General features: G+C 43.1%; 1 protein-coding gene across 2 annotated transcripts in view; it reads right to left on the reverse strand.

Annotated features, from left to right (window-relative positions):
- LOC136632720 (myosin-binding protein C, fast-type-like) overlaps positions 1-13,708 on the reverse strand; it is a 98,263-nt gene that overhangs the window by 55,325 nt on the left and 29,230 nt on the right. For both annotated transcript variants that reach the window (XM_066607798.1, XM_066607797.1), the window contains one exon: positions 6,730-6,878. In XM_066607798.1, coding sequence (XP_066463895.1) covers positions 6,730-6,878 — 149 coding nt within the window. The remainder of the gene's footprint in view (positions 1-6,729; positions 6,879-13,708) is intronic.

Here is a 13,708-nt window from a genome sequence, read left to right on the forward strand (position 1 = left end):
CATGCTGTTTTAATAACTTCCACAGAAGTCAATGATAGTTAGGACAACAGTGTAGCGAAACTGTTTCTGTAACTCAGGTGCTGTGGATAACATAGCTCGCTGTACTACTATTTGTGTGATTTCCATTCATTTCTATAAGAATTACTGAAACAACACATAATTGCCCACTCAGATGTTTCCGTAAGTCTCTACCACTTCCAGCCACCACATTCAGTCGGACTGGGCAGTGAGCGTAGGTCCCAGAGGTGGGAGCCACATCTATCAAACTTTCATGCCATATGCTGTGGATATGCAATGAAATCTCAGGTGGGAATACCCATTTAAGCCTTTCTTGAAGCCTTCAAATGTTTCTACTGTGAACGGCTCCTGAATTCGACTATTCTACAGCTTCACCACTCTTGCAGTAAAGAAGCCTTGTTGTCTCTGGAGATTGAACTTTTTTTTCTCACCAGCAAGGGAAGCGCCTCTTGTATTTTAAAAGGAATTTACAATTGATAGCATCTGAGACTATTTTATGTTTCAGCAATTTATATATTGTTACAAATTGATCCTGTCCCTCATGCAAATGCCTACTCTGAAAGCTAAATTAGAAGAGTTATCTATTTAGGTCTCCAAAACTGATTGCTTATCATTAGCATATTTCATCAATGTCAGATTGATAGGGGCCTAAATTCAAGCACTCCTACCAATCAGCTGACTTCAGCCCTCCATGGTAGTGGCTCTGCCTGGTAATGCTGATATGCCCCATTTATTTAAAGAGAACCTGTAACTAGGTTTATCTCTTGTAAACTGTTAGTTCAGTCAAACCTCTACTTTCATTGTCTTCTCCTTTCGCCTATTTCAAGTTTTGCCGATTCTTCTAGCCAGGATTTCGCCTCGAGTTTTGCTGGCTGCTTCTGGTTTTGCCAACGCCCCACTTTGCCTTGCAGGTGGTGTCCCCATCCCTCTCGCGGCTCTACAAGCGCTCTGGCAGGCTTCTGTGTTGGCTTCAGCATTGAAACACCATTTTCTTCCTGGTAACGTGCGTTAAAAAACCCGCCTCCAGGAAGAGAATGCTGTAATTGGCTCAGGAGTGCCATGGCTCAGCCAATCACAGCCAGCAATTGATGAGCCAATCACAGCCATTCAATGATGTCATTCATTGAATGGCTGTGATTGGCTCGTCAAGCGCCGGCTGTGAATGGCTCAGGTTGCGGTCCTGAGCCAATCATAGCATTCTCTTCCTGGAGGCGGGGTATTCAACAGACATCAGGAAGAGAATGGTGTTTGAGTGCTGAAGCTGACATGGAAGCCTGCTGGAGTGCCTGGAGAGCCGCGAGAGGGACGGGGGAGCTGCCTACGAGGTGAGTATTTTTTTTTGTTTTCATATAGTGTAGCTATGGCTTATTTTCACAGGAGAGCTTCTAGTTCAAGGCTCCCCCTGAAAATTGGAATGTCTAGAATGAATTCATTTGGTTTACATTTATTCCTATGTAAATAATTGCCTCTAGTTTCATTGGTTTCAAGTTTGGCCGATTGCTTTCAGACGAATTCCCAACAAAACTAGAGGCTTGACTATATTACTCATGAATAACCCCTTCGTAATGTGTACCCATTAGCTCTATATGCCTCCATAAATCAAGTTTGTTAACCTTTGGTTTGCATACGACATAGGATAGTTACAGTTAAGTGGGTATACCTGGACTGTGCTTGCTGCCCCCAGTATTCCCTATGAACAAGTCCACTGCCTCTGATTGACGTGGATAACAGCTCTACATGGCTGAGTATAAAAAGAAGGGTTTCCTGTTCCCCTTAGTGCTGGTGCAGGAGCCAGAGAGAAAAGTCAATGAGCTGTGCTGGGTACACTGGCTTCTTCCAACACTCAAAAAAAACATACTGATAGACAAACATAGATTGTGAGCCCCTATTGGACAGAGCCTAAGTATATATCTGGATATTTTGCTACTGGTTGCAATTGATCGTGAGTGTTTTCATCCTCTACATCACTGATGTATGCTGGCTCATAGACAGATCAATAGAAGTGCAGTAATAATAATCCTCCTCTGGAGAAGAACACACAAGTGTAGTGGCTCAGTTGTTAGCACTGCTGCCTTGCTGGGAGTTCAAGGTTCAAATCTGTCCAAGGTCAACATTTGTGTTGGGTTTTATGTTCTCTTTGTGTATATTATTTCTTGTTCTTCTACTCCTCTGGTGATGAAAGAACAAGTGTGTTGGCCTTAGTTGTTAGCAATACAGGCTCAAAGTGCTGGAGTTTAGATGCTGTTCTTGACGAGATTTGAACCTAGGACTCCAGCACTGCAAGGCTACAGTTCTAACCACTGAGCCACATTCATTGAAGAGGCATCTGCACAATTTTCTGCTAAAAATCGGGTTGGGTTGTCCCAATCCCATTTTGCAAAAGTTGGGGCGATTTTATGGCCTGGCCAATCACGACGGGCAACACAACAGTTCATGCCTTTTATTGAGCACAATAGTGCAGATGAGAGAAAGTAATTGAACCCTTGAATTTAAAGGGGTGTCCCCATTAAGTAAAAAAGTACTTAATAGAGATGAGCGAACACCAAAATGTTCGGGTGTTCGTTATTCGTAACGAACTTCCCGTGATGCTCGAGGGTTCGTTTCGAACAACGAACCCCATTGAAGTCAATGGGCGACCGGAACATTTTTGTATTTCGCCGATGCTCGCTAAGGTTTTCATGTGTGAAAATCTGGGCAATTCAGGAAAGTGATGGGAATGACACAGTGACGGATAGGGCAGGCGAGGGGCTACATGGTGGGCTGCATCTCAAGTTCACAGGTCCCACTATTAAGCCACAATAGCGGCAAGAGTGCCCCCCCCCCCCCACTGTCAGCATAAAGATCGTCCTCCTCTGGCACAGCTGTAACAGCTGTAGCAGAGAAGAACGATGTTTGCCCATTGAATTCAATGGAACCGGCAATACAGCCGACTCCACTGAATGCAATGGGCTGCCGGCGATCGCAGGATGAATGGTCGGAAAGGGGTTAAATATATAACCCCTTTCCTGCAATTCATCCAGAAATGTGTTACACTAAAAATATATACCGGCGTATAAGGCGACCGGGCGTATAAGACGACCCCCCAACTGTCACCTTATACGCCGGCAATACAGTGGAGCAAAGAATAAAAAGCATTACTTACGTTTTTAGATGATCTGCGGCGCTCCTGCAGGCTGTCACTCCCTCCTGGTCCACGGCAGACAAGCTTTCTCCACGAAAGACTTTAAATCCCTGCCTCCAGAAGCACATGTGCCTTCAGCCAATCACAGCCAATGACAATGATGTCATTGAATGGCTGTGATTGGCTGTGTTTCTGGAGGCGGGGATTTCAAGGCTTGAAATCCCCGCCTCCAGAAACACAGCCAATCACAGCCATTCAATGACATCATTGTCATTGGCTGTGATTGGCTGAAGGCACATGTGCTTCTGGAGGCAGGGATTTAAAGTCTTTCGTGGAGAAAGCTTGTCTGCCGTGGACCAGGAGGGAGTGACAGCCTGCAGGAGCGCCGCAGATCATCTAAAAACGTAAGTAATGCTTTTTATTCTTTGCTCCACTGTATTGCCGGCGTATAAGGTGACAGTTGGGGGGTCGTCTTATACGCCCGGTCGCCTTATACGCCGGTATATATTTTTAGTGTAACACATTTCTGGATGAATTGCAGGAAAGGGGTTATATATTTAACCCCTTTCCGACCATTCATCCTGCGATCGCCGGCAGCCCATTGCATTCAGTGGAGTCGGCTGTATTGCCGGTTCCATTGAATTCAATGGGCAAACATCGTTCTTCTCTGCTACAGCTGTTACAGCTGTGCCAGAGAAGAAGGATTTGTCTTCTATATGTTCTCAATGGGGTCAGCGCTGCTGCCGCTGGCCCCATTGAGCGCATATAGAATGCATCCATAGCGAGCAGCGGGAGGGGCAGACTTTCATATCAGGCGGACACCTTATCTCCCCAGCCACTCACAGCAGGGGGGTGGTATAGGGCTTAAACGTTGCAGGGGGAAGTTGTAATGCCTTCCCTGTCTTTATATTGGCCAAAAAAAAGCGCTAACGTCTCAGGGAAGAAAGTTTAATTTACCAGAACACCGCATGGTGTTCGTTACGAATAACGAACATCCCGAACACCCTAATATTCGCACGAATAGCAAGCTCGGACGAACGCGTTCGCTCATCTCTAGTACTTAACTGAGGCGTGATACAAAAATAAACCGTGTTAGCCAGTAGAGCAAAATGTGATTGTTCTCTGTAAGAGAAACCAAGTAACCTTGTAGATATGATACCCTTTAATGGCTAACAAAAATGCATGATGTTATAGCGAGCTTGCAGTACAAGTGTGCAATATTAATGTCTGACAGGTCATCCCAACGCTAATCATTCTTATGTTTTTACACAGGAATGAGAATAGCTCAGTGAATGGAGGAGGAGCGGGTCGGGAATCATTTCAGCGTGCCCACCTCCATTCACAATACACAGGCAGTCCTCCATAAGTGAAAGACTACATATTTACATGGGCTGATCTGTCCTTCAGTTTTTTGCATGCAGAGACTGAATGACGAATCAGAAGTGAACACATATTTATTCGTCATCCAGTTAGTGCATGTGTTTACACGGAACAATAATCATTCAAGTACCAGCTGGATGCAGGAACCTGAACGATTTATCAGTCCATGCAAAAGGACCCTCCTCTCTCCCCATTCAGAACAGTCATGCATGCTCATATGAGCATTGAACTAACGGCTACTGTTTGTCATGTGTATGGCCATCTAGAGTTCCTGCAATCACTAGAGAAAACCAGATCAGTCTCTATTTTCCCTACAACTGGGACTGCTATTGCCAGCGTATTTACAAGAGAACATAAATATAACGTTACAATGTAACGCCCGACAGGAGACACGGTGTATAATAAATAGAAGATTGTTACAATGAAAGCGGAAACATAAAAATACACAGTATAACAAAAGAGAAGGAATCACCAGGCCTTCCCATAAGGGCCTCATCAGATGGACATTGATTTCAATAGGTTCAGTCTCAATTTCTTGTTTTGAGGGCACAAAAAATAGGACCTGCTCTATTTTCCGGTATATTTGTGCAGCAAAGGGCCCCATAGAAGTCTATGAGAGGTGCGCAAATGAGCATGCAATACGCAGGGACATATGCATACACAGGGGAAAAAAACACATTTGGACCTCATTAGGTTAAATAGCCTTTTAAATCAGGGTGGGGAAGTGTCACGCATGCATATGAACATGCCCTGCGTGCACTAAAAACTACAGTACTCTGCGCAGATACACGCACAAATCAAAGTCGTCACTGCCCAAATACGTTGCACTAAAACGCATTTAGGTGCATATTTGGCCACTGTGGATTTGGTGTGAACTTTCCGCTGCAGAAAGACCGCAGTGAAGACGCCAAGTGTAAAGGTGGCCTAAAACTCCTAAATATATAGTTTTTTCTGCATTTTAAAATTTATGTTAAAAAAGCTATGCCTTTTAAGCACTTTATGGTTTTTTTGAAGTGCTGCGAAGAAGCAAACTGAGAGAAATGCTAGAAAAACCACGAACCCCCGAGAGCATGCTGCATGTTGATAAAAAATGCAATGATCTCAAAAATGCTACAAAATCACCAAACGGTTGTGTATGTCAACTTTTTCATATCTCATTGTAGACTTTGAATTGGCTGAAGAGCAGCTACAAAAAATGCCACAGAAAACATGAGTAAACACTGTACCATTAAGGGATCGTGCACGCTACCGTTTTTCAGCTTTGTACAATCTCATTTTTTCTTTTTTCTGGAGAAATTATTTTAAAAAATCGCAGGCTGCTAATAATTTTTTGGGGACAAACTGGAGAACTATAATGAATTATACTCATTGGAGGTGATATATGTCTATTTCGTGCATACGCCTGTGTGAAGGGTGTCCTTACTTACTAAACTTCAGAACACTCTGAGCAAACAACTGCTTTACAAAGTTTTTGCCACTAGAGGGTGCAAGATATATTGAAATGGTTACGCATGATGATGTTTTGAGCAATACTGAGAGCGTTCCCATTATAGAGCCTGACATTTTTTGTATATTCCGTAGATATCAGAGGTGAATTTACTCGCTTTTGAAATAGTTAATGTATTGTGTAAGGGGTGGAAAAACATCAATTTTGCCATTTTTTTCCCTATGATCTTCACCTTGTGGTATAAATGACATGATATATTTTTTGCAGGCCAGAACAATTGCAACAATGCCAAAATTATACAACCCCCAATCCCCAAAAAGTTGGGAAGCTGTGTTAAATGTAAATAAATGTTAAGAAAAACAATGCAATGATTTGGAAACCTCATAAAACTATATTGTATTCACAATTGGCCTTTCCCTGCTCACTGCATGAAGACTGACAGCTTTCCCCCCTTATGTGTATAGAGTTATCGTTCTTCATGCAGTGACCTCGGAGAGGACAGCACAGAGCGCCCCCTAGACTTGGAGTCAGCTCTGAATCAAACTTCGAAGGGTATTCTGAAACGCCGCAGAATAAAACGCTCACGGGGCAACATGCATAATTAGAGAATACTTATAATCATCCTAGAATTTAGATCCTATTCAGATGTAAGAAAAGCCAAATGATATTCGAGGGCGGGCTCTCCGTTTATTGGTTACTTAAAGCGAATGTATTACTTTATAATCAGCAATATTCCTTTGTGGGAGAGAAAAGGCAATCGTACCTTTTTGGCTTCATCCAAACTTTCCTCGAACTTGTATCGAGTTCCACTTTTGCTTCCCAGTTCTAGCCATTTTCCTTTAAACCATTTCACTATTGGCTTTGCAGTAAGTCTGGTACCGTTTACGGTGATCTGTATAGCAATATCTTTCCCTGTGCAAAAATTGTGAAAAAAACAGAGGTTAAAAGAAATTACGATAAAAAAATGTAGTGGTTTTCTTCTTCTAATGTTGCACCGATAATGCTCTCCAGAGCAGCACCGATCCTCTGGAACGCACTACCAAAAGCTACCCGAGCAATCCAGGACTCGCAGAATTTCAGGCGTGCTCTAAAAACGCACCTCTTCAGGGAGGCATACCGCATTCCCTAAACAAACCTCTCTGTACTCCGCCTGATAACATGCTCCCTGACCTACTGACTGCAATCCCTGCTAGCCATCATAAACCGCTCCTGCAGTCACACCGTTTCTGCCGTCACACGGCTAAATGTCTGACCATTGTCTATGTGTATAGCATCGCTCACTCTCCACCTCGCCATACTGTGCACATCTCCAGCCCCTTTACCCTCTGTATCACCCCATTACTTGTAGTATGTAAGCTCGTTGGAGCAGGACCCTCCCCCCTATTGTTTCCATCAACTGATTACTATATGTAACCGTGGTTCTGTAATGTTTGTATTTTGTCTTTCTGTATTCCCCCCTCTCTATGTAAGCGCTGCGGAATATGTTGGCGCTATACAAATAAAGATTATTATTATTATTATTAATGTTTTACCTAATGTATGCAATACAAGGCATATCTATCATTGTACTTTGAGCATGCTCAGAATGCAGAACACATGCTCTGGCTGTTCCTCATTGCCAGAAGCATTTACAGAGCACGTGCTCTGGCTGTTCATCGTTAATGGAGCACACTCCACAAGGCATACTCGGATTCAATTCATCCTGCACAAACAATTGTGCAGCATAGCAATGGATGCAGAAACAACAATGATGTAGAAGTCAAGAAAGTATAAGACCCGTTCTTAGTGTGATGATTCTTTAGTCGCATGTATAAAAGTTAACACCTTGAGGGCTTATTTACACGAGCGTATATTGGCCAGCGTTTTCACAGTCGGCTGATATACGCTTGCATCTGAGCAGTTCCCCCCTTCCTTTCCCCTCACCAGCTCTCTGCCTATCTCCTCTTCTCCGGCGTTTGCAATGGATGCAGATGGGGGCGGAGCTAAGCTCAGCTCTGTCCCACCCACTCCCACTGCTGACTGTGGACAAGGGGCGGTGAGGGGTTGGGCGCCTAGCTCCACCCCTGGCCCACCTGCTCCTATTGCAAACCACTCGGAGGGGAGTAGAGAGGCACAGAGCTGGTGAGTGGGAGGGAACGGGGGTACTGCTCAGATCAAAACGTATATTGGCTGACCGTGAAAACGCCAGCCGATATACGCTCATGTAAATAAGCCCTGAGGATCAAGATGATTATTTTTGGGTGATTTTCATTCCTTCAAAGCTGTAAGCTTTTTATTTTTCCATCAACATCGCCATATGAGGTCTTGTTAATTTTAATTGGTACCACTTTGGGGTACATGACTTTTTGATCACCCTTTACACCTTTATTTTTTATTTTTCTTATTATGTGAAAGGAACAAAAACAGTATTTTTGCATTTGATTTTTCAGTGTTTGCTTTGCAGAATAAAAAAGTATGATCGATTCATTGTATGAATTATTATGGATGAGCAAATAAGGGCGATGGAACAATACCTCTGCAGCACCACATATTGGAAGGCAGTTTCGTGTAAGTCAATGTTAGACTCTTTATACAAGCCTTGTAACAATTGTTTAGAAAATGGTTGTGGCGATACCAAACACATGTCTTCTGTTTTACATTTGCCCTGTCTGTTTTTAGTTCTTGAATTGGTTTAATTGTCTGGTCCTTGTAATTGTTCAGCACTATGAAATGGCCCCGTATTGTGATCAGACTACTTCTGTGCATTGAACATCCCTGCTGTCTTGTATCTTCATGCACTTCAGGTTGTACTGTATCTTTATTCCTGTGCCTGTCATAATCAAAGTTTTTTTATTTACCAAAAAAGCCTTTATTACTGAAATTTCCTACTTACCTAAAACATATCGTCCTGAAAGTGTGGCTTTGTTTTCTCACAGTACTTATTAATGTATACACACTTGTCTTCTGTTTTAATTCAATGTCAATCACACCAATGTCACCACTGACCTGATTACTCATTAACTCCTTCAGATTGTAGGTATTAATGGATAAAATGGTTGCAATAAGTGCTTTTTGTCTAGGATCCATTTTCTTTACATTTCTGGTCACATGATGTGTGATCTGGCTGCTGCTCAGGCTGTATATCATTGCATCTGCTGGAGCATGAACACTCTGCACTCCAGAAGGTCACATGATTCACTCTGCTATGTCACAGGTTACTCTGAGACTAATCCAAGAGTACAATGATGAACACACCTACAATTACAGTTGCAAGAAAAAGAATGTGAACCCTTTGGAAACACCTGAATGCCTGCATTGATTACCAGTAAAATGTGGTCTGGTTCTTGTTTAAGGTTGCCTTCACATCTGTGGCGGGGATTCCATTTTCCTATTCTATTCAGGAGCTGGAAGGGGGAAATCCCCAAGCCGAACAGGTCTGTCCTATGAGGAAACCGAACAGGGTTGAATGAACCCCATTGACTATAATGCGGTCCATTCAGTTTCTTCTCACCAACCGGCATGTTACCAGAAGAAAAAGCTCTGCATACAGTGCTTTTTTTTCTGATATTGTATGTCAGATCTGTGACAAAACCTCTGGAGGTTCCAAGGCAAATGTGATCCCAGCCTTGGTCACAATTAGGGCTCAGTCACACGGGTCTTTATTTCATCGTACATTACGCAAGCGATGCATGCAAGCGTATTATGCTGTAAATGAAGTCAATGAAAGTACACTGATTTTCTTTGATCCATTCACATAAATGTGTAATCATTACATGTAGATACGCTCATGAAAAAGATTGCGGCATGCTATATTTTACCGAACATCATGCATGAACAGACCCATTGTTTTCTATGGATAGCGTATGTAATGCAGTCCATACGCAATCCATATGCAATGCTGCTATGAGACAGAGCGGGGAATTTTCTAAAAAAAAGAAAGAAAATGACACTGCACAGTGATAGCCGGCTCACCCTTGGCTCCCAGGGTGGTGAACCAATGCAGCGTATTACACATACGCTCGTGGGAGAGAGCCATTAAAGGCAAACACATGGTGACTAAACTAATAACACAGTTCTATCAGGCTGTTTTGAATAATCATTCACAGCGCATGTAGAAAAAGTATGGCTCTTTCTTTTCAATCCCGCACAGGCTTATCCCAGCTCCCCATCTTCTACATAGAATTTCCTATCAAGTCTAACTTCTTAAGGACAAGCGCACAGGCACCCAACACACAAGGGCTTGAGACCCGGGGGACTGGCTGGCTGGAGGAAGGAATCCACACCCAGCCAGCTCAATCAACCCCCATCTGTGGGGGCTGCACTGCTGGAAACCCATGTAGAATCACAGATCCCAGCCAGCAAACCGTAATAGTAGCTTCCCCTTAAAGAGGCCTACAGAGATACCAGTACCAAACACACAGGGGTCTGCTGCAAAAGACAAGGCGGATCATCATGACACGCTAGTTCCGAACCAGAAATACTGTGCTAATGCGCACAAGAAACACCAAGCAAAAGACAACAAGTTTCACAAGCAGACATACACAACAGACTAACAAAATGTGGAAGGGGACTTATCCATATGGGCCTAATACAGATGTACACGTATGACAGATAAGGAGAGGGAATAAAACAAGGCACAACACACAGATCTGTTGCCAAACTATTCGATTTACTTTCTTTTCTTTGTATAATAGTTCCTCTTTCTCTATCCTTCCTGTAATCTTCAGTCTCTAACCTTCCGTATATATAATCCTTGCCTTTATATCTTTCTTCTCTTAATACAGTCCTTTGTTCTATATCCTTCTTATCCTAATACAATTCTTCTTTCTATATCCATCTTTAATTAGTGTTATCTAAACTGAATCATTTCTTCTCTGCTTTGTATAGCTTTATACGTGTACATTCTGTTAAGTCCAGTTCACACAAGAACTCAGGAACTCAAACGGAACACGGAAAACTGGACTCATGGACAGACACAACGCACACACAGAGGAGGGGCCCAAACGACACAGATACCTCACACCTTAAACATGTACATTCTGCCATGTCATTCAAATGACCAAACTCAGGAATTCAAACAGAATTTAGATGGCATATTGAATCAGACAGAATTTGGACACTAAGAAACATACTTCGCAGTCACCAAAAACTCAGACAGAACTGCAGGGCTGAGAAGGACTATATACTCGCAGATAGGCATAAACCAAAGACTGCCATGCACACAAAAGATGGATTACGAGGTATTGGTTCGTATTTTGACCAAGACACCTAAGCCCGCGAGCCAACTTCAAGGGTCCTCTTTGTCTTGCAGATCCCTACTCTGACAAGGCAATGTCCACATGAAACCTGCTTGCATGCGGGGCGATCATCCCAAACAGGGACGGCCTCGTGCTGGAACCTGGGGACCTACCTAGACCTAGAAACAAACAAAACACGGTACGACTGAACACAGCTCACGCCAACATGCCAGGGATTTGCATACAACGCCGAACACCATGCACCCTGAACAGGACTGTCCACACATCATGTTCAGCAACCTGCACAGACACGCAGAAACAGGACACTGTTTACACTGACCACACTAAACAAATAGAGGAAAGCCCAGCAGGCGCTAGCAGAGGAGCTAATATATATGAGCAGCAGATGGGTAATGACTGGCTCGCTGGAGAAATCCACACCCAGCCAGCTCAACCAATAACCACCCATGGGTCTGCACTGCTGGAAAGCCATGTAGAACAACAGATCCCAGTAGCACACCCTAACACTGTGCATGCAAGGCATCCCAGAAATATTGATGAACTCAATGTGCTCAGTAGTTACTTGCAAACTTTTCAAAAGACTGATTTCAAAAAACACTCTAGAGTATATAACTTTTTCAAACTATCATAGTTAGGGGTATAGTTGCTATGGTAGAGAATATTCTAGATAAAGCACCAAAGTTGGAGGAGTCCACAGCAGTATTCAGTTAAAAGGCCACTCCAGCAGTCAGTAAGTCCATGTTCTCTGCTCAACCTCCTCCTTTTGCTGCTAAATACCAGGCAGGAGCAGAGTTTCAATATCTTTTGCCCCAAAATTTCCCAACCTGTTGCCTCCCAGGAGCCTCTGACAGTCTGACCATAGTGAAAGAACAGTATAAGTGGTGTAAGGGAAAGAACAGTGGAGATGACCAGCAGCCCACACAAGCACCCCTGACCTTCCCCTGCAGGAAAGGTGCCAGAGGTGCAGGCACATCCATATCCTCCTGCAGGGTATCAGGTGAGCTACTAAATATTAACTAGCTGCCTCCTTCCCTGTTACGCAAGGTGAGAAAAAGTGATCTGCCAGCCGCTGTTACAACTTTCTCCCTTCACTCAACAAGATAATTGAGAATGGGGGATATGGAGCTACCAGTGAACATCTCCAGTTTAGACTAGTGCCCCAAATGACTTCAAACTAGCTGTCTATTTAGTCTATTTCTATTGTTAGATATTCTTGGTGAAAGTACAAACTGCTTTGATTAACTTTTTCAGCATTACAAAAAGAGCAAGAACAGTTTTGCAGTTGCTCCTTTTGAATATTACATGTAAGGACTTGCTTTATTATTATTATTCTGCTTATTTGAGTTTAGTCCACCAATTTTTTCTACTTTGAGATGACATCAGAACAAATCACCGGTTTTCCATAGAATTATGGTGTTAACATACGATATTTTCATACAATATTGTCAATATTTAGTGGTTATACTAAAACCCATTACTAGTGTATGCTAAGGAACAAATGTAGTAACAATTTAGGGATGTTTTCGAGATCTTCTCCCATTGTATATTGTTGTATAAAAAAAGACAAAAAGAATTATTAAGGTGATACTTTTTTGACTATAATACTTTTAGCTTCTTATACAAGATTGTTTAGCATCACATACATTTTTCTGGCTTAGGGCTCAGTCACACGGGCGCATCCGGGCGCCGATGCGCCCGTGTTACTGCACGAAAAAGACGGCCGCACTGCAGGTGCGGACGACTCTCCCCACTGCCAGAAGAAAGAACACATGACCGGCAATGGAGCCGGTCATGTGTTCTTTCTTCCGGCGGTGCGGAGAGTCGTCCGCAATGCAGTGCGGCCGTCTTTTTCGTGCAGTAACACGGGCGCATTGGCGCCCAGATGCGCCCGTGTGACTGAGCCCTAACATGGTACTTCACTAGTTTCGCTATACACCGTTGTATAAAGTATTAGTAAGCAGGTCGATTTCATTTTCAACTTGAAATTATATTTATTTGTGTCAATTTCCAATAATGCTTTTTATCTTCTTTACTATTGTGATGTCACCTCTGAGAGTCAAATCAATGATCAGTGTTTTTCAGAGCTACCTAAGAGTACTATAATAGAATGCGGCAGGGATGGGAGAAATACACTAATTAGTTTGCCAGAAGCACCCAAACTGGAACGGTCTTCAAGTTGAGCACCTGTCCCGAAAAGGTTGACACCACTGTGGGAGAGAGACCAAAAAGCAGTCCGAGGCGTACTGACGATACCTGATACTAAACACTACACCACAGAGACTTAATAGCTGAAGATACTAAGCTGGCTGTATCTAATATACTGAACACAGGATCTCTGAACCTGAGACACAGGATTAACTAGCACAGTAAAATGGCCACTATACTAGATGTATAGTCAGCAGCCATTGTACTAACGGACCGGTTTAAATACCTTAACATGTAAGCTGATATGCTGACTGGACTGAAAGACAACCCAGCCAGCCCATCAGCGCAGGCAGCAGAGGG

The sequence above is a fragment of the Eleutherodactylus coqui genome, chromosome 6 (assembly GCF_035609145.1).
Source record: "Eleutherodactylus coqui strain aEleCoq1 chromosome 6, aEleCoq1.hap1, whole genome shotgun sequence".
NCBI classification, from domain to species: Eukaryota; Metazoa; Chordata; class Amphibia; order Anura; family Eleutherodactylidae; genus Eleutherodactylus; species Eleutherodactylus coqui.